Genomic DNA, 24,770 nt, shown 5'->3' with positions numbered 1-24,770 from the left:
TCTTCCTAAATGAGTTAAACCTTTGGATACTTGCTTTGAGGGATCCTAACAGGCAAAAAGCACCACTAAATTTGATAAAATCCACTCTTGTTCCCTTCATGTGCTTCCTCTGGTTTCAGCAGCTATAAGGGCTGTTAATGCCTTATTAACACATTTTCCCAGACAAATTTTACAAAGGCCCTTGGAATTCCCTTCCAAGCTCCTTCTGAGGTGAAATCCCTGGCTGTGATTGTTTTCCCCTCAGCAGATGGTTCATGACAGGCCATGGAGGCTCCTGGAATCACCCAGCCCTAAGCAGGGAAGGGTTCTGTGCCCTGCCAGCAGTTCTTGTTTCCCCTGCCCTTGCCCCACTCGGGATCTCAATGGGTGTCTCAGAGACAAGAACGGGACCTTTGTCATAAAAACTGACAGGGAAAAAAACCAGCTGCTGTCATAGACTGACCAGCATCCTGCATCCAGCTGGGATTCCTGGCATCAATCCCTGCTGAAACACAGTCACCCAGGTAAAATGAGTCCTTCACTGCTTCCACCTCCATAGCTGCTGTCACCATCATGCTGTGACCCAGCTCCCCAGACTACCAGGAACCACCAAAAATCCAAGGGGAGGGAAGAGATGCTCTTTGGTTCAGTCCTCTAATCTGCCTGCAAATCTGGTGACTGGGGATCATCAGAATTTGGAGAAAATATATTAGAATTCCTTATTTCCCTACCATGATTTGGCTGGAACATGCTTTAAAATACCCAAGTGACCTGAGGGGTGAGGGGTCACTAAATATTTGGGCATCTGGTGACCAAACCAGTAATCAGGGAAAGAGGGAGATGGGTTGAAAGGATTGCAGCCTTTCTTTTCTCCTTTCAAAGAAAATGAGTTACAATAATACATGGTGAGGTCTGAAACCACACCAAAAAAACCCAAAAACCCAAACCCAAAAAAACCCCCCAAAAACCTAACAAATGCTGAAAAACAGTTTAAAAAGGCAGAGTCTAAAAGAAGACTCAAGTCTTTGCTTTGGTTCAGCCTAAGAAAAGTTGAAGGTTTCAGGCACAGGGGAATTGTGGTGGCATGATTTACAAACTTCTGTCATCAGTGCAATTAAAATAGCCAAGCTGATGAATCAAATGCAGCAGGAAAGCACTAATTTAGTCATTGTGTTACTACCAGGGAAGAGCCTGGAGCTCCTGACAGCTCCCTGTGACACCATTCCTACACCAGGTTTAGGATCCACTGCAAGGATCTGTGTAGCACCAGCAGAAGGGGGAGAAAATGGAAATATTCCCTTTATTCTTGTTGTATTATTGGCAATGAGCTGGAGTACTGGAACAGCTTGGCCTAAATGAGTTAGTGTTGTACCCAGAACTCTTTGTCTGGGTTGCTAACACCTCATACTCACAATAAATTCTTGATTTTCCATACAAACAGTGTGACTTCATGGAATATTTGCTCAGCACTCTGCTCTAATAACTCAACTGACTGTTAAAATTTAGATGCATGAAAAGACTGAGATTTGGGAGGATTTTGCATCTTGGCAGGAAAAGCACCCAGGAATTACTCTGTATAAGGGAGGAGACAAAAATAAGCTTTTGTCTTTCAGGAGTCATAAATTCATATTAGCAACTGAGGGAGCGAGGTGGTGATTGTTTAGAGTTTTACACTTTGGAAAGCAAAACCTGAGTAAAGAAACAAAGAAAAGGATCCGATGACAGCATGGGAATACCAGTAGGATTTTCACTAGAAATCATTACAAAGTAGCATCAGAACAGAGCCTTTCTCCCTTGATTCCTGCCCTGCTGCAGTGTCTGCAGCTTTCTGAGTGTGACTCCCTCCTCTGCTCCCCTGGCACTTTGTGCCCTGACCCTGATAATCCCACGGGCAGCCCAAGATCCACTGCAGAATGTGGAATCCCTGCCAGCCGTGGCCACACAATGGGGATTTCTGTTCCTTTGTTGGTTGTTTCCCCTCGAAAAAATCCTCAGCTCTCAGCCACTCTCTCAGGACTAGGAAAAAAAGTGGAGTATGTCAGAGTAAAAAATATGCAAGTTTACAAAATATCAAGGAAATCTTTGGTAGCAGTTTGTTTCAAAAACATGGACTGCTACAGCATTCCCACCTAATCACTGGGTTCCCTCACCTCATGCTCCAGGCTCCAGCTCCCCATTCCCAGCCCAGCTGTTTCCCACTATGTTTGAATTTATTATTCAATTTATTATTTATTTTTATGTTCAGAGCTCCTCCACCTTTCCCTTTTGGAAAAACAGGCAAAACTTGGGGACCTTTCTCTCTTTACATGTATTTTTCTTTGGCAGAAAGGAAGAAGGTATCAAAAAGACAATTAAAAGTATTAAAAAGTTTAAAGGCGCAGTTAAATCTGATTTGCACTCCCAAATCCTCAGTTCCTGCCTTTTTCCCCTTCAGAAAGCTGCTCCGTGTCTTTCCCTTTTTCACTGTGCTTTCCTTCTTTTCCCACCACATGCCTTGCAGCCATCTGGCCTTACCAAGTGATGGATCTCATACTATAAACTGGGGGAAAAAGAGGATTTTCCCTGCATCCGTGAGGACTGCAGCACAGCTACGGGGCATTCCCATGTGCTGGTGCCAGCACTGCATGCTGCTGACAAAGTTTAAAAACCAAATTAAAACAAACTTATCAGACCTTGGCAAAAAAACTTATCAGACCTTGCCTCCTACATAAAACTCAGCAAAGGGATGAGACAACAAGCACAGAAAACGTTGGGGTTTTGCTACATTTTTAAAGTATTTTTCTCAGGGAAAAAGAACTTCTTTTAGATTAAACCAAAGCATGAGACAGTGTAAAGATACATGAGCTATCCATTTTCCCTGCTTTTCCACCATTCCAGTCTATTGCAGTGAGATATCCTCAGATGAAGAGCACACATGCCACTTCTACGTGTGCTTCCTGCAAAAACTCTTCCCCTTCTACATCCCTCCTGCCCAGACTTTGTTCCCTTTCATGTTCCTCACCTTTTCTGCCCAAATCTCGTGACTCTTTGGTTAAACTCGGGGTTTTTATGTCCCTCACACAAGCTCTTTGTGCTGCTAAAGCCACACCGGGCAGTGACTGCAGCCTTTCACCCACTTGGCCATAGAGCACAGCCTGTTCTCCTCTCTTTGCTGGGGCTGGTTTGTGTCCCAGGAGCCAAAGAAAACTCGGAACAAGCACTGCCTGAAGCCTGACAGCCTGGCTGGCTGTGCTGCTGGAGGCTGAGAGCAGCAGGCATTATTTTAGAGGCATGTTTTAATGGCTTGCCATTAAGTTATGGTGCAATTTTCCATGGGAAATACCCAGGTGGGGAGTTCTGGGTGCTGATTTTGCTTCTTTGTCCATCTACAGGTAAATTTCAAAATGAAATGGACCAACCTTCTTTTCAGCTCATTTCGTAGAATCAACATAGAATCCAGGAATGGTTTGGGTTAGGAGACAACTTAAAGCTCATCCCATTCCAACCCCCTGCCATGGGCAGGGACAACTTCCACTATCCCAGGTCACTTCAAGCCCCATCCAGCCTGGCCCGGAAACGTCCAGGGATCCAAGGAGAGCCACAGCTTCTCTGGGAAACCTGTGTCAGGGCCTCAGCACCCTCATAGGGAAGGATTTCTTCCTGAGCTGTACATATCCAGGCACACCCATAGGATTAAAAACCCCAAATTCAAAGGACTCAGCAAACTTTTCCCTCATCACAAGCAACAAGTTTCAGATCCACCTTAATGTGGTGTCTGGCTATAATTTAGCCTGATCTTTGTCACAGGGCTATTTTGAACCAAACTAAATAAAACTAGCAAGTCTTAGCAAAACATTCCTGTCATTTCTGACTTTCCTCACCCCACACCACAGGCAAGGATTGTTTAACAGGCTGAAGCCATCCTGCAGCACTAACACCAGGCAGAAACAGAGGAAAGCTCTAGTATGGCTTGGCACGAAGATAAAGAGATTTAGATGGGATATTGGGAAGAAATCCTTCCCTGGGAGGATGCTGAGCCCTGGCAGAGGGTACCCAGAGAAGCTGTGGCTGCCCCATCCCTGGAAGTGTTCCAGGACAGGTTGGACAGGGCTTGGAGCAGCCTGGGATAGTGGAAGATTTCCCTGTCCATAGCAAGGGATTGGAACTGGATGGTCTTTAAGGTCCTTTCCCATCCAAATCCTTCTGTGATTCTCTGGATAACGCTGTGGGTTCCTTCCTTTGCTTAGGGCCAGCCTCTGTCACTACAGAAAGGATGAATAATCCTCCCAGTTATTCATGCAAAATAATCACAGGAAAAGATTCCTATTGCCAGGAAAGCTGAGGATCACACCTGGAAAGTGGCCACAGGTGCTGTCAGAGGAGGAAAGTGGTGTTGTTTGTGTTGGTTTTGTCCTTGCAACACCTCACCTTGCATAACCTAATGCCAGGAGTTGCATACAATAAAGTGCCCCACGGCAAGGAAAAGAAGGCAAAGATGGCATTATCCCACCTGCTAATAAATGCGTGGCCTGGGGCAGCAGAGCTCAGCCAGCTTTGCTTGTGCCACAGGAAAGCTGGGAAGTCTGGCAGCCTGGCAAAAATAGAGCAGAACAATGCAGATTTCAGGGAGAACAGCAACAGCTCCTTTCTGAGCTCAGCAGTGGCAAGTGGGGTGAGAAGGCTGGAAGGAAAATAGGCAGAAAAGGAGGGGGAAAGCAAGAAAAAGAGGGGGAAAAGAAAAAAAGTTTAAAAATAGTAAAAGCAGTAAAAAGGGTTAAAAAGGAGTAGATATGGTAAAAAAGAGTAAAAGTAGAGAAGGAAGAGAAAGGGTTGGAAAGAAGGGAAGCAGGAGGAGGGATGAAGGGAAAAAAAAGAGGGGAAAGGAGTGGAAGGGGAAAAGACAGGAAGGGGAGAAGGAGGGAAGAAGAGAAGGGAGGAAAAGGGGGAAGAAGGGGAAATGGGGGAAAGAGGAAAGGGGGAAAGGTAGGAAAACTGGGAAAGAGGAGAAGGAGGAAAAGGGGGATAAGGGGGGGAAAGGAGGGAAAGATGGGGAAAGGGAGGGGGAGAAAAGGAAGAAAAAAAAAGAAGAAAGAAAACAGGGAAAAGGAAGGGGGGGGGAAAGAAGGGGAATGGCAAGAAAAATAACGCGGGAAAAGGAAAAAAAAAAAAGGCAGGGGAGCCAAAAAATGTCGAGGACACGAAGCTCGGAGCGGGAGGAGGAGGAGGCGAGGGGCTCCCACCCTCCCGTCCCCCGGCGGTCCCGCTTCGAAAGATCGGGACGGGCCAATGGGCAGGAGCGGGAGGGCGGCGGGACAGCCGGGATTGGCGCTGGAACTCGGCTGATCCCGGCGGGAGAGCCCCGGGCACCGAGCGGAGCAGGGGCGGGGGGGGGATGCCGGGCACAGGAAAGGAAAGAAGGGGGAGATACCCGCGGGGAGGAGGATGCTGAGCCTGGGGGGCGGGAGGTGGGGAGGAGCAGAATGCCAGGGAGAAAGGATGATGCCGGGAGAGGGAGGAGAATGCCCGGGGGGGATGCCCGAGAGGAGGGGGGGGGTGTGGGTGGAAGGGGCCGAGCCTCCCTGCGAGCACAGGGCTACGAGCGAGGATAAAGTGCATCAGAGCGGGGACAGCCAGCCTAGGGGGCACTTCCGAGCAGGCGGAGAGAAGGCAGAAACAAAGAGAAGGGAGGACATGAGCGAAGGGAGGGAGCAGGGGATCAGCTGAGTTCAATCCCGCCTGGAAAGCTCTTCCCCTCCTGAGAAGGGCAGGGACAGGCTTTTCACCCCTCCTCTCCCCCTCTGGTCAAGAAGACAAAGGAAAGCGAGTGTCCCCATGGGGAAAGGGGGTGAGCAAGGGGGGGATTCGGGGGAGCCGGCGGCGCAGATCCGCTTCTACACCTGGGAGGAGATCCAGAAGCACAACCTGAGGACGGACAAGTGGCTGGTGATAGAGCGAAAGGTTTATAATGTCACCAAGTGGGCAAACAGGCACCCGGGGGGCCACCGAGTCATCAGCCACTGCGCCGGCGAAGATGCCACGGTAAGGACCGACCCCCGCGGCTCTCCCGGCTCCAGCAGCATCCTCTGACAGCTCCTTCCCTCCCTGCAGGGAGCCAGCTGTCCCCTGTCCCCGTGTCCCCAGCACTGCCGGACACCCGGCTCTGCCCTCTGGCTGCTCCAAGCGGATGCAGGTCCCCCCCTCTGGAGCCGTGGAAGATGGGTTGGTAGGGATTGCTCGGCTTAAATCCTGCTGGTTTGCCTTTGTCTCCTGCTTGTGCCGTGCCTCGAGCCCTGAATTCAGGAGCCAAGTGTCTCAAATGTCCCCTTTTCCAGTGTGGAGGTTATGACATGCAGAGTCACGCAGCCAGGCACAGGAAGGGTTAAACAGAGGCCAGGCTGTGTCTCAAAGTTGCTTCTGTGAGGAGGCTTTAAAACAAGGAGCGTTTTAGTTCTTTTTTTTTTTTTCTCCCCAGGAGAAAATTCTCTGGAGAATTTGGTTACAGGTTGCTACAGAAAAGAGAAAAAAAAAAAAAAAAGCAGCAAACCATTCGCTGCTGCTCCAGCTGCTCCTTCGCTGGGTTCAGCCACCTCTCAGGTTTCAGCACTGTAAAAGATAAGAAACCAAACAACAACAGAAAAACCCCCAATCTTGAAACAGGAACAAATTAGAAATAAATTGTTTGTTGTCTGGAGTTCCCCTCAAAACCACCTTCCTCAGAAGTGCATCCAGAGAGCATGTTCTCCCCTCAGGGCGTGTTAATGAGAGCCAAGCTGCCTCAGAGCTCTTCCCAAAACGTGCAGAGACCAAGCAGGAGCAGGAGCTGCTGGTCTCCCATGGCTCCTGACACCTTAGCAAGGAGGAGGCTCCACGTGTGACAGAATTTTTTGGCAGAACCTTCCCTTTCCATCAGCCCCATTCCCTGCCTCCTGTGGTTATTTTCCATTCTTTTCCTTGAAGCACTGAGCTGCATTTTGGCCCTTCTGTCACTTTTCAGTAAATCCTCTGAATGAATAGCTTTCTCCCTTAAAAAGGTGGGCCAGGTTTTGCTTTTAACTGCTTAAACACAGAGCTGCTGGAACAGGAGGAGTTTGACTCCCATCCCCAAGAATTTAACTCCACTATCTCCATTAGCAACCAGAAAGCATCTGCTACTGCAGTTGTCTGGAATCCTTGAAAGGGAGGCTGAAACACAGGTTGGTGGTTCCAGGATTGCTGGTTCTCCTCCCACTTCCCCACAACCCGTGAAGGCACAGACTTAAAAATGCTCTGAAATTGTTAAATCAGCACTAAACCAGGATTGGCATCAATTCTGCAGCTCGCCTGTGGTGAACAACCATTTACAGCCAGAAAAACCTCTCTCATTCAGAGGGAGAAAGGCTTGGCCTTGACCCTGTTGGGATTGGATTTTAGGAGGAAATCCTTCCCTGGGAAGGTGCTGAGGCCCTGGCACAGGGTGCCCAGAGAAGCTGTGGCTGCCCCATCCCTGGAAGTGTCCAAGGCCAGGTTGGATGGGGTTTGGAGTAACCTGGTCTATGGAAGATCTCCTTGCCCATGGCAGGGGAGTGGAATGAGATGATTTTTGAAGTCCCTTCCAACCCAAACCATTCCATGGGTCTCTGATTTTTTCAAACACAACCTCTGAGTCTGGGCCAACCCGCTCTGATGTCACCTCATGCACAGAACACAAAGGCAGGGACACTCTGCAGTCTCTGTCCCAGAGCTGTTCAGGGATGTAAAAGAAAATCCTTGTGCTGACTGCTCTAAGCACTCCCACTGCTCAAGTACAGCTTGTATCTCAATTATTCAAAGCTTTTTTTTTCTCACCAAAAGCAGCTGGAATAATTCCCACGTCCCGTAAAGCACTTCAGCTCACTTGGTCAGTAGATCACAAAGTTGGGAGGTCAAGTGCCAATATCACACAGCATTTCCCAGGGATTATCTTTTCCCTTAAGCTTTTTATCTTCTGCAATACAGAACTGAGAATAATTCCAAAATTCAAGGGCTATCTTATATTTGGGACCTATTAGTACAGGAGCTTCATGAGATACACATAACAAAAATCCAATCCTTCCATCATTTGCAGGATGTCCAGGCAATGAGGACCCAACCTGACCTCCAAAGACTTTTTTATTCCCAGCAGTTAAAAAATACTGAATCAACATTTTTTAATGCTTCTTATATTTTACCCTCTCTCTTTTTCCCCTTTCCTTTTTTTTTTTTTTACTCTAAACTGCAGAGCTTTGCAGTTGGCACAGTTAGCTATTCACTTCCCCCTCATTCTGCTTTTCCTTCCTCTTTCATATCTTCTGCAAATTGTTCCAGGGAGGAAAACAAGGAACCAGAGTCAACATTTCAGTGACCCATTTCTGGGTCCAAGTTCTTATTGATTTTGGTGGACTTTGGGCCCGAGGTTGTTGCCTGGCATTTTTAACTCCAGACTTTTGATGGAGGGCAGCTCCCAGAAGGGTCAGCTGGACACAGGGACACTTTTCAGTCTGCTCTTTCTCTTTAGAGCCAGGAGGGAGACATTAGTTGGTCCCTACAATTGTTAGGCAATGGGACAAAGGTGGAGCATGGTTCTCCTAACTCCTGTTTTTAATGATTTCTTTTCCCATACTCTCTTAGCACTTCATGGAACCAATCTTTCCTGTTCTCCCAGGTGAATTCCAAGAGCTGACTCCATTTCTGTGCAGTGAGGAAAGGGCAAGGGCAGAGTGAGGGTTTCTGATCTGGGTCAGCTTTCTGCTTTCTGCAGCTGTCCTTGGGGTTAAAATTCCAACTGTGCCATGTGAAAGGTTCTGGCCAAGATCTCACTACAACCATCAAGCACCTGTGGGATACAGGCAGACAAAAATATGTGGAAAGGGGAAGGAATAGAGAAAAGGAAGAGCTAGATAAACTCATGAATGCTGGGATCAAAAATGACTCCACAAACAAGGCACTATTATTTTGAAAAGTCCCCATTTTTTCCTCAGCTGTTGTATTGCTGGGATCTCCAGGCCTGGCCAAAACACCCAGGAATATTTTTTGTGTTTGCAGTCACATCCAGCTTCAGTCACCACAGTCACCCCCTCTCTTGACTTGCCTCCAGGAGCAGACTTTCCAAGGGTATTTATATCCTACGAGGGATTTGCACAAATTCCCCTCTGCCTACCTTCTAAGGGAATTAACAGGATTTAAGTATTTAGTTGCTTAGAAAGAATTTCTTGAGGTGCCTTTCACCATATGGCTAGATGCCATCCAAGATCTCACTGTTCTCAGGAGAGCAAATTCATCAGGCTTTAGTGGAATTAATGTTCCAAGAAGTGATCAAAGAGCTGGAAGTGACCTGGCCCCCTCTTCCACAGATTCCACAACTGCTGGAGGTGGGTGGGAATGGCACAGTGAATAGGAGGCACATCTTATTCTTACACAGTTCCTCCTGTTTCCACTCCAGGATGCATTCCAGGCCTTCCATATCAATCCCACCTTGGTGCAGAAGTTTCTTAAGCCCCTGCTTATTGGAGAACTTGCTCCAGGGGAGCCCAGCCAGGACCGAGACAAAAATGTGAGTATTTATTCCTCAACTGGGGTTCAGGCTGGCTATTCCCACCATTTTTTGCCTCTTGGGATGCTCTCCAGAGAGGGAGAGAAGTTCTCAGTGACTGAACATCTCCATGTAGCCCTATTTCCATCCTGTTAGGGATTCAAATAGTGTGGAAAGGGAATGACACTTCTGGCTGTACAAACCTTTTCTTTCCCACGGAGCCACCAACAGCCAATTTCTGGCAGCCCATTCCAGGCACCCAGGCTGGACTGAGCCCATCCTGAAGGGAAATAGGAACAGAGACATGTGGAATGGGAAATGTGCACCAGCCTTCTGCTACTCCTGTGCTGGTGACCAAGCTCCAACACACAAGTCCCCAGATGAGATGTCTCATTTTGGTGGCCTTGCTAAGGAGCAGCAGCCACTGCCCATCCTCAGGGCAGCTCTGTATCCCTGCTCATCCATTATTCAGGCCCAGAGCATGGCACAGCTGGCTCTAGCCAGGAAACTCAATCCTGCCTCGTTGTTTGTGGCTGGCCATGATTGTGATAGATCTGTGTCACTCACAATGGAGGGGACAACGCTGGCCCCAGTGACCCAGGAATGCTCCTCATGGATGGCTGCACAGGAGCTGGCCCATGGACTGAATGGATGATAGTGGGTGCTCATTATCAGAGCTCTGGAATTAGGTACAATAGCACTGAATTCCCTCTTGCTCCAGCCTGTCCTTAGTGCTTAGGAAGCTCACTCAGACAAAAGCCATCAGGTGATGTGACACTCCACAGAGCTTGGGTTACTCTCCTGGCTGCAGGTGCAAAAGGTCAGGATGTGGGCTCCGACCAGCCAGGATGTTTATTCATAGGAATACAGGGCAAAAAGCTGGGATATGGAGCCAGGGTCCTTAGCATGGAGCTCATCCTTCTTCCATCCATCCATCCCATAACTCAGTCAGGCTCACTTCCAAGCCTCACCCTGCTCTTGCCTGTCCTGTTGCAGTCCCAGCTGGTGGAGGATTTCCGGACCCTGCGGAAGACGGCGGAGGACATGAACCTGTTCCGAGCCAGCCCCTTGTTCTTCTCCCTTTACCTGGGCCACATCATTGCCATGGAAGTTTTGGCTTGGCTCATGGTCTCCTACTTTGGGACTGGCTGGATCACAACCCTCATCCTTTCCTGCATCCTTACAACTTCCCAGGTGACAAAGAGAGATGTTCCTCACACTCCCAACGTGCCCTCCATCTCCATTTCTTCCCTGCTTAGCTCTGATTCCCAGCAGCTTCCTAACTGTTTGATTTCTCCTCATCCCAGGCTCAGGCAGGGTGGCTGCAACACGATTTTGGACACCTCTCTGTCTTCAAGAAGTCCTCCTGGAACCACATTGTCCACAAGTTTGTCATTGGACACCTGAAGGTAAAGGAAATTACGGAGCCTGGGAATTCTAGGAATGCATCACTTTGGCTGTGGCAGAGTAGGAAAGGGAGGCTCCCAACCTTCCCAGAGTGAGCAGAGGCACAAAAAACAGTGGTGACCACTGCCCATGGAGCAACCTGGGCTAGTGGAAGGTGTCCCTGCCCATGGTGGGGAGTTGGGACTGGATGAACTTTAAAGTCCCTCCCAACCCAAACCATTTCAGGATTTTCTGAGAAGGCACAGTGACCTGTAACTCGCTCAGAGTGTATTTATTCTTCTTTCAATACGGATGATCCTTTGGGATCCCTCTGGGAGCAGCAGTCTCATAGCAACCAACAACTCCACCACTCCCTGCTTGCTGCTCTTTCCAAAGCAAATCCCACTTTGGCCACAATCTGGGCCAAAAAGAACTTTTGTTCCTTTAGTTTCTATAAATGATTGGGTAATCCCACCTCGGGGGCAGCTCTCTGTGGATGAAAACTCCGTGTTCTCCTTGCCCAGGGTGCCTCTGCAAACTGGTGGAACCACCGCCACTTCCAGCACCACGCCAAGCCCAACATCTTCAAGAAGGACCCAGATGTGAACATGCTGCACATTTTTGTCCTGGGAGACACACAGCCTGTTGAGGTAAGGAAAAGTAGGGAAAACATGGAAAACTACTGTCTGAGAGGCCCTGGGAGAGTGGTTGTGCAAATCCAGGAGTTGGCTCCCATTGTTAGACATGACTTACACATGCAGGACTTCCAGGAATGCTAGAAAGGAAATGCTTAATCCAGGGATTTTGTCTGTCTGACAGGAGTTTGGAGCCAACCCTTGGGCTGAGGAGCAGCATTGACTACTAATTCCCAATCCATTTCCTGTGCTGACCACAGGAGAAAGTGTCCTGGGTTAACTCAGGAAAAATAATGCAGATGAGATTGGAAAAAAAAATGCAAAAAGCCACTAAAGGCCACTTCATCCTGCTGGCTTGAAGTACCAACACGAGAGGGAAATACAGTGTTTGTCATTATTCCAGCAGGAGCATTTCAAAACTGACCTTCCATTTCCATAGCAAATATCTTCCACCATCACGTGACTTTAATTCAATCCACCCCTCCAGAGCCAAAGCATTTACTGCCTGCTTATGAAAACCTACCCAAAGCACTCACATCATGGTGTTTTTCACAATGGAACAAGGATTTCTAGTTTTAAAAACAAAACCCCAAGAAAATGGACAAGCAGCAAAGACAACACATTAAAAATGGCTTCTCAGCCAGATTTTGTATTATTGAGAAAGCAGACCATGGTTCTACTACTTAAAAAAAACCCCTTAACATTTGTGATAACAAGGAAAACTGGATTTCTGCCTCAAAATATCTGATATTAGGCCAGAATCAGTCTATCCCAATATTCTCCCATTAGTATAAAATCCTTTTCCAAATGATGCCAAGCACACAGCCTTGCAGAGCTCAGCCCAGAGGGAATAATGTGCCAGATTAATTGGTGTTACAAGCCTTCCCTTCTAAAAACCCTTTCCTTCCAAAAATGCCTATCACATTCATATTAGTACTGATACAGGTGCTGGCAGCTCTTCTCACAGACACAGGGATGGCAGAAGATGAGGTGCATCAAAATTCCATCAAGTAAATAGAAATTATCTTTAAAAATTGAGTTTACACCTAAGACAATGACAAAGTCAGGACATTTAATCACACGAATTCTCTTCTTACCCGCTGGTGGGGACTCAGTCAAAACTCTCTGGTCAATAAATTAAGAATTATTGCAGAGAATCTGCTTTTACCTGGGAATGTCCCAGTCCCAGGCTGAGATGTCTCTTTGTGTCCTGCAGTATGGCAAGAAAAAGCTGAAGTACCTGCCTTACAACCACCAGCACGAGTACTTCTTCCTCAGTGAGTACCCACCCTCTCTCTTCCCTTTTCCTGGAATGCCACTTGTCCTTTCCAGCCCTCACCATGTGAGCAGAGCAACTCCTCAAATCCCAGCTCATCCCACCCTTCCTCAGGACCCTGTGCAGGTCCCAAAATCAGCTGAGGGATATCCAAGCACCTGGAACATTGCCCTGTAGAGCACGGCAATGTAAAACAGCTGAGGCTGGGAATAACCTCCATGTGAGAGGCTCCATGGAAAAACTGCACGTTCCCAGTTCCATGGCAGCAGTCCCTCGTGTCACACAGCTTCCCACCCCTCTGATGGCCAAACCATTTCCCTTTGCCTTGCAGTCTTCCCGCCTCTGCTCATCCCTGTGTATTTCCAAATCCAAATCATCTCGACCATGATCAAGCGCAGGTTCTGGGCGGTGAGTGAAACATTCCCTCCATCCCTGCGGGGTCTGGCTGGAAACTGGAGCAGAGAGGGAGGCCAGGGGGCAGGCAGCAATCACCCAGTGTTCCCAGCATCACCAGCAAGGACACGTTGTCCAGGATGGGCTGTGATGGCTGGTGTTTTCTGTGTCCCCCCAGGACCTGGCCTGGGCCATCAGCTACTACCTGCGCTACTTCATCACCTACATCCCGTTCTACGGCGTCCTGGGCTCCCTGTGTCTCCTCACGTTTGTCAGGTAGGGGAGCAAGGGCATCCCTGCTGCCCTCCCATCCCTCCAGTGCCGTTTGAGCCTGGCCTCAGCTCTGCTGTGTCCCACTGCTTCACTTCCACGGCAGCATCTCCAAGTTCCCACTCCTCTGGCACTCCTCCTGCATCTTCCCCTGCCCATGGTGGTCCAGGATTCTCCCTTTTCCTCATTCCCTGTTCTGCTGATCCCACTTTGGGCATGGCTGGACCCTCCCAGACTGCCTCATCCCACCCTCATCCCTTACCACATGCAGAGATAATTCTGTGCATGCTCCAAGTCTGAAATCAAGCTGAAATCAAAAACTTATCACAACCAGCCCACTATTCCCAAAATTTTTGATGAAACCCAAAGTGCAAGGAAAAAAAGAAGCAAAATTGCAAAATTGGATCATCTGCTCTTGCGGAAAACAAGCCTGGAACAAGGATGATTCCAGGCAATTCCTTGTCAACATCCATCCAAGTCTCTGCTACTCCCTGCAAACCCCACTCTACTTACCTGATGTCCCAACATCCAGGAGAAATTGTCATGGTTTTTCCTGGTTTTGCAGGTTTCTGGAGAGTCACTGGTTCGTGTGGGTCACCCAGATGAATCACATCCCAATGGAAATTGATTCTGAGAAGCACAGAGACTGGCTGAGCTCCCAGGTAACCGGGAAAGGGGAAAAATACCTCTAGCTCACCCCAAAATGGGATTTACTCAAAGAATGTGAGAGTTACCACCACCCCCAGGATAGAGTGTCTTGTCCATGACTTCTCCCATAAAGATGTTCTTCCCAATATTGGGGAAAGACATGGAATTCCAAAGCTGTGCAATTACTTTGACAATCAAAAGGTTACCTGCTCCTGGAGGCAAGTTGAGAGAGGGGATGACTGTGGTGAGTGAAGCTCGATGTGACTGCAAATCCAAAAAACAGTCCTGTGTGTTTTGGCCAGGCCTGTAGATCCCAGCTGAGGAAAAAGGTTGACTCTTCATTTTGGAGCCTGCCTTTGTCCTTTTGTTCTGGAAGTTGAGTGGTTGAGTGCTCCCTTTCCACTTCTTTATTATAGAACTGTATTTTTTATATTTTGGCAGTTCTGTCTCCCTGCAAATCCAAGTAAAATGTGTGAGGGAGGAACCCAATCAAAAATTTGGTTGAATTTTAAGAATTTTAAGAAAAAATATCTAATTTTATGATCATTAGTGGAAGGAATACATAAGAAATATTCTCAGAATTTTGCACTTAAGGCAAACTGGGCAATAACTACATGGGGATGGGGAAGCTTTGTGTTCATGCATTTTCCTCCTGTTTTCTACCTTGGTACTGCTGCCACCCCTCTGATCTCCAATGGGAGAGGCTGAGATTTAGGAATCTGGGCTCGGGCTGCTACATCAGTTCACTTCAGTGAGAGTTTGATTACCTGAGCCCTGAGGAAGGATTAAAGCTCCCCTTGTTGCACAGCAGGCTCTGCACTCCCAGAGCTCAGGGAATGGGAATTCCACCCCGATTTTGGGATGAGCCATCCCTGATGCTCACAGCTTTCTCTCTCCCTGGCAGATGGCAGCGACCTGCAACATTGAGCAGTCCTTTTTCAACGACTGGTTCACCGGGCACCTGAACTTCCAGATCGAGCACCAGTGAGTGCAGAGCTGGGATCACGAGGGCACTGCCAGCTGGTCACAGCCCAGGGGAGGGAGCTGAGAGGTGGGGCAGGATTTATGCCAAGGAAACAGAGTCTCAGACTACACAGGTGTGGAAGCTGCCCTAGAAGTGCTCAAGCCCAGGCTGGATGGGGCTTGGAGCAACCTGCATTAGTGGAAAGTGTCCCTGCCCATGGTGGAGAGGAACTGAATGAGCTTAATGATCCCTCCCCACCCAAACCATTCCATGTTAGTCTGCTTCTCTTACAGCCATGACATTTTCCTCTCTTGCTTCAAAGTTTTCACTCTCACAGCCTTGATTTAGGGTTTAATTAGGAGCCATTATGCATCTACCAGTTACAAAGGCTGTGGGCTCAAATCCCAAGCATCCACCTCAGAAAACTCCCCTCCCCTAAAGCACTCCAGTGTTTTTATAGAGTGTGGGACTGTGTAGGATGCTGGGCACCAGATTCCAGAAAAAATATGGAAAACAGGGCCATATGGACAGTCTGTTGCCAATGGCAACAGCAAATGTAAAAGAAAAGGCTTTTAGGGTGAAGCTGGCTGGTTTGGGAGTCAGCTTAGGAAATCTCCATGGAACACCATAGGGCAAGGTGCCCCCAAAATCCTTCTTTACCTGCTCCCAGAAGTGGAAAAGCAGGTCTCTGGGAATTCAGTTCAGCAAGAAACAGTCATTCCCAGAGGAATGGGCGGGCATCTCTGAGGCTGTTCCCTCACTCCTGCTGCCCCCTCATTGCACTCGTGTCCCTTCCTGCACAAACTGGCTGTCAGTGAGTCCCTGAGCACGGCTTTGCTTTGAGGCAGGACAGGAAAATCAGTTTTCACCACCTCCTTGAGACAGAGGAGGGTAAAGCAAGGGTGTCTCTGTGCCTCCCTTCCTTTGTGCAGCTTGAGGAGGAGGCACCAGGGATGAGCCCCTGAGGATGCAAACGCTAATGCCCATCCCTTGTCGCTTGTCTCGAGAGTTTTCTCAGCTTTGTTTGCTCTCTCTCCTCTCCAGCCTGTTCCCAACAATGCCACGGCACAACTTCTGGAAGGTGAAGCCTCTGGTGAAGTCATTATGTGCCAAGTATGGAGTCCAGTACGAGGAGAAGCCTCTCGGGAAAGCGTTCATAGACATCGTTGGGTAAGGCCCCCCTGATCCCACCTGCAGCTCATTTTTCCAGGGACCCCTGATATTTTCTAGCACAGAGGAAAAAAACCCCTTCAGAAATTTCTGTTGCTGCTGCCAAAGTCCCAAACATTTGACCTTTAGACATGCACAGTCCTGGTTGTGGCATTTGGGGACACGGTGGCTCAGCAGTGCTGGAGTCGATCTTAGAGGGCTTTTCCAATATTAATGATTTGTGATTTTTATACCACCCTCTTCTGACAGCTGGTGGCTCCTGCTGGTGGAGCTGCCAGCGGATCTCCTGCTGCAAAGTGAGATGAATCAAAGGGAAACAGGTCAGGTTTCAGCCCCTGCCGTGTCCCCTGAGAGCTCTGCCAGCACAACAGGCAGTTCCCTGCGGGCAGAGCTGGGGACGAGTCTAACAGCCCTTGTCAGCAGCCTCGGTGTTAATGCTGCTGTCTCAGTTACTCCAAGGGGAATAATTCATGGCAGGGAACATGAGAAAGCTCTGCAGTCCAGGCACCTCCTGCACAAACCACTCTGAGCATGGGCAGGGTAAAGTGGGGTGGCCACAATGGGCAGCAGAGCAGGTTCCAAACCAGGTTCCAAACCTGCTTTTGTGCTCAAACCCAGTTAGGACAGGGCCATGCAGCACTGAGGCTCCCAGGAGAACGTACAGCCCCTTCCAGTGCCCAAAAGGGCTCCAAAGCAGCTGGAGAGGGACTTTGGACACAGATCTGGAGTGACAGGACAAGGGGGAATGGCTTCCCACTGACAAAGGGTGGGTTCTATGAGTGTGAGCCTATGGCTGATATTAAAATTCAGTAACAGCCTTCACTGCAGGAAAAACACAACAGAAGCAAACACAACTTCCCAAACTTCTCCTTTTCTTCCCACAGGTCCCTAAAGAAATCTGGAGATCTGTGGCTGGATGCTTATCTCCATAAGTGATCATGAATCTTTCTGGGGAGGTGTGAGTGACCGGGAGGGATGGGGGGGCGTGGGGGGGGATCACACTTGTGTGTTTTACTCTCAGATCTGTCTAAATCCATGGTTGGAGGGGAGTTTCCTGTCCTGTCAGCTGCTTCTGGTGCAGGCCCAGGCAACCTGTTTAATCCAGGCAGATTTAAAATGTGCTCCAGAGGGTGGAAAGTGAGGCCAGCAGTGCAAGGAACAGAAGGCTGGGAGAGGATGATGAGGAATGTTTAAAAAAGGGGCATTAATATCTGACCTTGACCTTCTTTTCACAAGATTCATTCTCATTCTGCCTAAATCACACAAAACCTGATTCACACACTCACAGTGAGTGTTTGCAATCCAAGGACACCCCAGTCAGCTCCTGCCTCTTTCCCATGTTTGTGTGGAAGAGGAATCACATCCCAGGGGACCGGCAGCTGCTGGACTGTGCTCCCAGCCCTGCCCAGATCCCAGCTCCCTCCTTTGCCTCCTCCCCTTCTCTAATCACAGCATCCCTAAATTTAGTGCCTGCTGTGACCCTGGTCCTGCACAGCTAACCCCTAACCACAGCAGGGTTAACACAGCAGCGTTTTTAGGATCAGCCCCTCTGCCCAGGAGATTTCTGGGTTTAAACAGCAAAATGTCTCCTTTAGGAGAGGGTTTGTTTTCTCTTTAATGAGCAGCAGGTCTGGCACAGAGAATTTCCAGCAAACCACAAAAAAGACCAAAACAATCACACAAGCAAAACGTGCTAATTGCTCCTGGGTGCTGCAGGGGAGCCACAAATGGCCTTTTCACCATCCTGCCCTGCAGAAACCCGAGTTCTGCCTGTCTGCCTCCTCCTGCCTGCCCCAGGCCAGGAGCCATGGCACTGCTCACCCTTCCCTTGGGAACCAGCACAGGAGAAAAGGAGTTCTCTCTGCACACGGAGGAGCTGCTCAAACGATCACAGCTGGAATCAGCCCTGCCCAGGCTGTGCTGCTGATGTGAAACCTTTGGAGAACCCTCTCACAAGTTGTCTAAAACTCAATTTTCTGCCTAGCACCTAATTATGAAAATTCACTAATGGCTTATTGGGAGATTTGGTTAAACAGCTTCCAGGTGCTTCTGGAACAGGTAACCTGGCCCCAAATAAATCCAGGTTCAGCTGCAACACAACAGAAGAGATATTTGGTTTAGGACAAAGGGCCATGGTTCCAAAAGCAGCCCCCAGCTCCAGCATCTGCCTCGGTGCTCCCTGGAAACACCAGGAGGGAGACTCTGATTCCTTTGCACGCCTCATTACATCCCTCAGCTCTGAAACTGGATCTTCTCTATCAAATCCCTGAATCCTAGCAGCATCCCACAGAATCAGCAAAGGTGCTTCATCATGAACAGAGACGACTCTGGGACTCTGGCCAGCATTCAAAAAAAATAAATGTATTCCCTCCCCCGCTTCTTTGGAGAATAAAATGAGATTTTATCTTTGCTTACAAATGGGGAATTCAGCATCTTGCAACTTCAGCAAGCAGGGCTTATGGTTTGTAAAAGGCTTGTTCTGGGAGTTTTGCTCTCCCAAGTACCACCAGGAATGTTTAGGGTGAAAAGCTACATAAATAACATCCTTCTGGATGCTGTGATTTCCCAGGTAGGCAGTAAGGAGCTAGCCTGCAATCTGGCTAACCTCATCAGGACTGCCTTAATTTGTGCATCCCTTCCTTGAATGTACCTCACTGTGCTCCAGCAAGGATGACCACGAGCACAGTGGCATCAGCACTGCAAGCTTTTAAATATCCGTCTTATTCTTCTGACAGCCCTTGGGTTTTTTTGGTCTTATTTCCAGAGCAAATGTTTTCCTCCTTAGCCCTGTCCCCTTCTTCTCTTCTCCCCTTTCTTCTTGGGAAATTGTTTGGGCAAATGGGCATTTTTTTCCCCAAAAAAACTTATTATTTTTTCAGGAAAAGCCTCTCTGGCTCATTTAGCTTTTTCCTCTGCTTCCAAAAAAATCCCAGCTTTCTAACCTGGAATTTGAGCTGTTTTCTACGTGCCTTGATTCCTTGTTGACACCTCATCCCTGCAAGTGTTACAGGCCAGGCTGGATGAGGTTTGGAGCAACCTGGTCTAGGGAAGGTGTCCCTGTCCATGGCAGGAGGGTGGAATTGGATGATCTTTATTGTCCCTTCCAACCAAACCATTCCAGGATTCTCCAAGCTCTCCACTCTTTAACTGGAGCAGGTCAAAGAGATCCCTGGCAAAGAACCCTGGAAGTCTGGATCAATCTGCTTTGTTATCATTGTTCTCCAAGTAAATTAGGTTTATCTGGAGATATTCCAGAAGTTTCAGTAAGATTGGAAATGTAGATGGACAAACTTCCCATGAGTTTTGTCTCCAACAAGCTGCAACGAGTGAGACACAAGCAGGTTAAAATCTGCCATCAAAATGACTGAAACACAGAATTTTCAGCACAGCTTTCTAAGGACTCTTAACTAACCAGTTTCTCTGAAAATAATGAGGTGAAATCTTGCCCACTTTCTGTCTTGATAAAGGTCATTCATTTGCACTGTAATGAGACACAAACATAAAAAAAAAACAACCAAACCCTAAGCCAGTAAGAGGTGCTGGGAGCCTGCCAGGATTTACTGAACCCAGCTACACCACATGGCAATGGGGAGCTGGAAACACAGAGCTGGTTTCAGGGCAGAGAACCAAACAACAGCCAGGGAAGGACTGGATTTGTTCTCCCCACTCACTGGGGGGGACTGGAGCAGGAGCTGGAGGACCAGGATGATCGAGGATGCCAGAGAAAAGCACAAACTGCAGCAAAGAGAGACCTCTGGGTGTGTTTTGGGAGGAGAATGAGATAAGGGAGAAGTTTGGGAAGGTCAGGGCTTGGGGAAGAGATGCATGAGAGTGGGAGAAATAATACTGAGGGGTGAAGGAGGAGGAATTTGGAATGTGGTGTCCCACGATCTCCCAGCATGGCTGGATCTGCCTGGAGGCTGTGCTGGAGACACAGGGCAGGACAGGGCAGAGCTGGGGCGCAGAGGGGGTGGCAGGGACTGGTGACATCCACAGGCACCTCGGAGTGAGCTGGATCTCACACTGAGCCCCCCGACAGCTCTGGGAGCAGGGACTCGCTGCCCACACTTCCCAGGGACAGGCACAGTGGGAATTAGGGGACTTTCCTTGGAGTTTTCCCTCCAAGCATGGATTTGAGGAGTCTAGATCCCAACTGCTCACTGAAACAGGGCTTGGGAGGCTGGTCAGGACCCATGTCCAGGCACCATCATTCCCTGCTGCAGGGGCTGAGCTCTCTGGCTGGATTTGAGGTCTTCATTAGGGCAAAGACATCCTTTTCCTTAGTAAATGCTTTCCCAAGAAAGCCTTCCTAACAAAGCCCTAACATTTCCAATGTTAAAACAGCAATTCCTCATAGGACAGCTCCTGTTTTTTTTTAATTCTTAAAAAAAAAATTAAAAATCCAGTAACTCAAAAAGAACATTTTTTTTCCTTGTGTATTCTACCACTCAATAAAATCATAACTATTTGTTGACCATACAAATGCTTTATGTGGTTTTTTTCCCAGAGTCACTGGTGCTCAGGAATTTGTTTCTTTTGGAGTGCTTTCTGCCATACAAACCTACGAGCAGGTGGCATGGCCAACCAAGCAAGTCAGGGCATTTCTGTGGTGGGAATGTCACCAGCCAGGTTTTGCTCTGGGATCAAAAACATGTTCAGAATTGTAAAGAGTCAGGGTAAGATTTGAAATAAAGGGTGATTCAAACTCCAATTTCAGATTTAGCCTTGTAACTGTTACTTTCTAGCAGTTCAAAATCAGATGCCAAGCCAAGAACACTGTGGGAGCAAACTAAAAAAGGACCTGGGATCAGGCTTGCTTATTATGGCTTCCCTTGGTATTCCTGAGGGTTTTTATGGAGGAGCTGTTAGCCTGTGAGTGTGGAAAGTCCTTTCTCCACTTCACGTGGTGGAATGAGTGGAATTACTCTGATACCTTTGAGTTTAGTAGCACAGATGAATTCCTTTATTAGCCTTCACAATCTCAGGATCAGTGCTGCTGCTTTCCCTCATCCTGGGAGCAAACACCATAGGAAAGGAGATTTTCCTGTCAAAGATTTGCCTGGCCACTCAAACTTGGCCTCTAGACTGTCTGAGGAGGCAGCTGAGAACAAAATTGTTGTGAAAACTTCACAGAAGCATTTTACAGTTTTGTTAAAGTCCATTTTGTGCCCATTCATGGCTCTTCCTGGGGTGTGGTGAGCACCTTGCAGCAGCTTTTCCAATCCACAGCTCCATCTGATGTTTGGTGGGTTTTGGGTTGACACCAGCAGTGGATTTTAGGTCAAAACTGTTTTGAGGTCAGCCCAGAGACTTTAACAGAGCTGGTTCTGCCAAACAAACCCACTGAAACCTGTCCCATCAGGTGGAGGGGCAGACATAGGAAACCCACAGGCAGGGTCAGGAGACAAAGTGATGGCTGGGTTATCCTTATCTGTCCCCTAAAACCAACACTGGAGCTTGCCAAAGTCCACAGGAATTGCTCCATAGGCAAACTCATCCTGCTCAAAAGCAGGTGCAATGAGGTGTCACAGAACTCAAAGCAGAAAATGACCCTGTTTTTAGGGCTTTCATTTAATCCCAGAATAAACAGGCTCCCCTAATGCAAACACAGGGGGCTCTTACACAAAAATTAACTGCTACAAATCAATAGCTTCATCCATGAGCAATATTGCTTTTTTAAAAAAGTCACGTTTTACTTACTCTGCAAGAGCCCAGTTCTAGAGGCTTCAGGAAACTTCACAACATAATTTGTGTGGCATCAGGATGGGGAGAAATGGCTCCATGGTGTTCAGATGTTCAGTTTTTATCCCCTCCAAGCTGACCTTGAACATTTCCAGGGATGGGGCAGCCACATTTGTGAGCTTCCTTCTTTCAACAGGGTTTTCAAACTCTGCTAAAAAAAACCCAAAACAAACAAAAAAAAACAACAGCAAGCTCAGCCTCTGAAAAACCCTCAATTATTTTCCAGTGTTCATGCTGGGTAATATCATGTTATCATATATATTTTATAAAAAAATTAGCCTAAACTCCTCAAATATCACATAGAAATACTTCTATACTGAGCATTCCCTACACCATCCCTCTGTCCTGGGGATTCTACAGAACAGGGCATTGTTGCAGCTGCTGGAATGTGAATATTCCATTCACATTTCCAGCCATGCACTTATTATCTATTTGGAAACCATGTTGTAGAGTATGAAGGGAATAATCCAGAATGCCAAGAATCATTCCTCCATAGCAGAACGTAAAATATAATAAAATAAGTATAAATTATATAAATAAATAATAATATAAAATAAAATTAAAGGTCCTATCTACCCCCCACAGAGGTTGGAGGGTACAAATATAAGTTTCACTGGGGTGAATGATGATGTGTTCTAAAACATCCTGTCACAGCTTTTCCACCTGCCAACCACTGAGGTTTGAAGGTCAAGGCCAGGTTGCTCAGGTCAAGGGAGGCTCAGCAGAAGTTTGAGAAAAGGGTGGGAAAAGGCCAAGAAGAAGGATCCTCACCTGGAAGCACCACCTTTGCCTGCAGCATCCTCCTGAGCACGGTTAGGTAACTCCCCAACTTCTTGGCCAGGTGCTGCCTGTGGGGATGACAATGAGAGGATTAATCACAGTAATTGCCTGTGATTGCACCCATCCTCCTCGGAATGGGTGGGGCTGGTTCACTTGCCTGATTAACTTAATTGGCCTCAATTAGCCGGGCCTTCATTAAGCAGCAGTTGGGGTTTTTTTATAAAATATAGGAGCCATATTGCACTTTCTCTGTGTGTTTCGTTCCCTTATTGCTTACACATGCCTGATAAAACCTGCAGGTTTGGGTTCTGAGCTGAAGATGCTGTTGGTTTCTCGGCTGGAGTCAATTCCTGGTCTGGCATTTCCAGAAAAATAATTCAGAGTTGAAATAATCACCCTTTGCAAGTCCACAAACCTTTAGGCCACGCTCACGACCCCACATGGAGCAAAGCAGCACAGCCTGTGCTTCACCATCACCCTGGGGAGGGGGAAATAAAAATGTGAAATAAACGTGTGAACAAGAAATCAAAGTGCTGCTGCCAATGCCAATTCCGTGCCTTGCTCATTCTTGTCTCCCCATCACGCTGGAGCTCACCAAGTGTTAAAACTGAACGCTTGATTTGGTGAAGGTATGTGAGTGAAATAGAATCCAACAGCACTAGAGGGCAAGGAATGGTGAAGCCACTGTGTTCCAGCAGCATTCCAGCACCATGACTCCTTCCACATCCCTGCAGAAAATCAACAGCTCCACAGTAACAGAATGTCTGGGCTTGAAAGGTGCAGCAGGAGCTTCTGGGCAAGTCAGGAGCTGGATGATCTTTAGAGATCACTTCCAGCCCAAACAATTTCCTGGGAACGTTTCTGTCTGCATAAAATAAAATAAAGAATGAAAAGCAAAGAGATGTTGAGCCTGCTCTGCCCCGTGATGCACAAATGAATCAAAGACAAAACAGAGGACAGAGGTTAAGAACCAATTTCCTTTCTGCAATGTCTCCAAATGGAGAGGAACACTTTTTAAGGTCTCTATTGAAATATTTAGTAAATGGTTTCAGAGAAGTTCTCCTGGATGTGGTGGTGTTGGGACAGGGATGAGTCCCACGTGCTGCAGTAAGAGACAGGGTTTCAGTAATTTTGTGTATTTTGAATGTGTAAAGCCAGGCTTTTCAAACCAGCATGAGGAGAGGAGAGAAAGTAGTGATGTTCAACTGCTGACAACAGAAAATGTTTTTTTGGGTTTTCCCAACTCAGTCGGTTCAGGCACTACTCAAACACAGCCCACGAGGTCTTGTCCACATACTCATCATTCCATTGTGAAATGGATCAGATTTGGAACTCAGTTTCCCTCTCCTATTAAGGACTAGTGTCTGCCAGAGCTACCAAGATTTTGGGGTGCTTGCAAAACTTCTCTTGCCCATCAGACACTGCTCCAGCTCTCCTGAGACATGATTATCACTGCCCTCAGTCTGATGGAAATTTGGATTGGTGCTTCCCACCTTCCTCCTGGCATTGCCAGACGGCACTGGTGACCTGGCAAAGGGGACAGCCACCAAAGGCAGGGGACGAGTCACCTCTGTCCAGGTGCTGATGCAGAAAGGGCAAAGGTGTCGCTGAGCTGTGACCCACATAAATGTCCAGTGGCATGAAGCACCTTAAATGGACTCTAAGGTGATTAACAGAGCAGAATTAGCACAGTGAGCCAGGGGAATTCAGGGCAGGGAGCTGTCCTTGAGGCAATCCCATGGCTATGCCTGCCAGAGGGAAGCCTGCAGCCCCAGAATCAGAGAGGGAGCAGAAACTGGAATCATTAGCAGAGTTAAAAGCTCAGGATGCTCTGTGTGCCCACATGGATATCCCTGGAATCTCTGTGAGCAGCACAGGACTGAGTGCTGGGGTTTGCACTGCAAAGTCTCCTGGGGAACACCTCCACCTTCAGCTTCCTTCTCCCAGCTCCCCTCTCCGGCACAGTTCCATAGGGAGCTGTTTTGGGGCTTCTACTCCTGCACAAACAGCTTTTCCATCACA

At 48.0% G+C, this 24,770-nt stretch overlaps 1 protein-coding gene across 3 annotated transcripts in view; it reads left to right on the top strand.

Moving 5' to 3' along the window:
• The first annotated feature begins 5,543 nt into the window (after positions 1-5,543).
• The window catches only part of LOC106854756 (acyl-CoA 6-desaturase), a 22,847-nt gene continuing 3,620 nt past the window's right edge, over positions 5,544-24,770 (top strand). The window contains exons 1-13 of one of the 3 annotated variants that reach the window (XM_088175592.1): positions 5,544-5,997; positions 9,395-9,505; positions 10,481-10,678; positions 10,792-10,893; positions 11,395-11,520; positions 12,722-12,782; positions 13,113-13,189; positions 13,353-13,450; positions 14,010-14,106; positions 14,997-15,076; positions 16,101-16,226; positions 17,111-17,184; positions 23,048-23,646. In XM_088175592.1, coding sequence (XP_088031718.1) covers positions 5,791-5,997; positions 9,395-9,505; positions 10,481-10,678; positions 10,792-10,893; positions 11,395-11,520; positions 12,722-12,782; positions 13,113-13,189; positions 13,353-13,450; positions 14,010-14,106; positions 14,997-15,076; positions 16,101-16,226; positions 17,111-17,162 — 1,335 coding nt within the window. In that variant the 5' untranslated portion in view covers positions 5,544-5,790 and the 3' untranslated portion in view covers positions 17,163-17,184; positions 23,048-23,646. Of the gene's footprint in view, positions 5,998-9,394; positions 9,506-10,480; positions 10,679-10,791; positions 10,894-11,394; positions 11,521-12,721; positions 12,783-13,112; positions 13,190-13,352; positions 13,451-14,009; positions 14,107-14,996; positions 15,077-16,100; positions 16,227-17,110; positions 17,185-23,027; positions 23,647-24,770 lie in introns of those variants that run through there. The other 2 variants (XM_088175593.1, XM_088175594.1) reach the window with 2 other exon arrangements.

This window comes from Sturnus vulgaris, chromosome 18 (genome assembly GCF_052056855.1).
Source record: "Sturnus vulgaris isolate bStuVul1 chromosome 18, bStuVul1.hap1, whole genome shotgun sequence".
Lineage (NCBI taxonomy): Eukaryota > Metazoa > Chordata > Aves > Passeriformes > Sturnidae > Sturnus > Sturnus vulgaris.
This window is presented reverse-complemented; position numbering and strand designations above follow the sequence as displayed.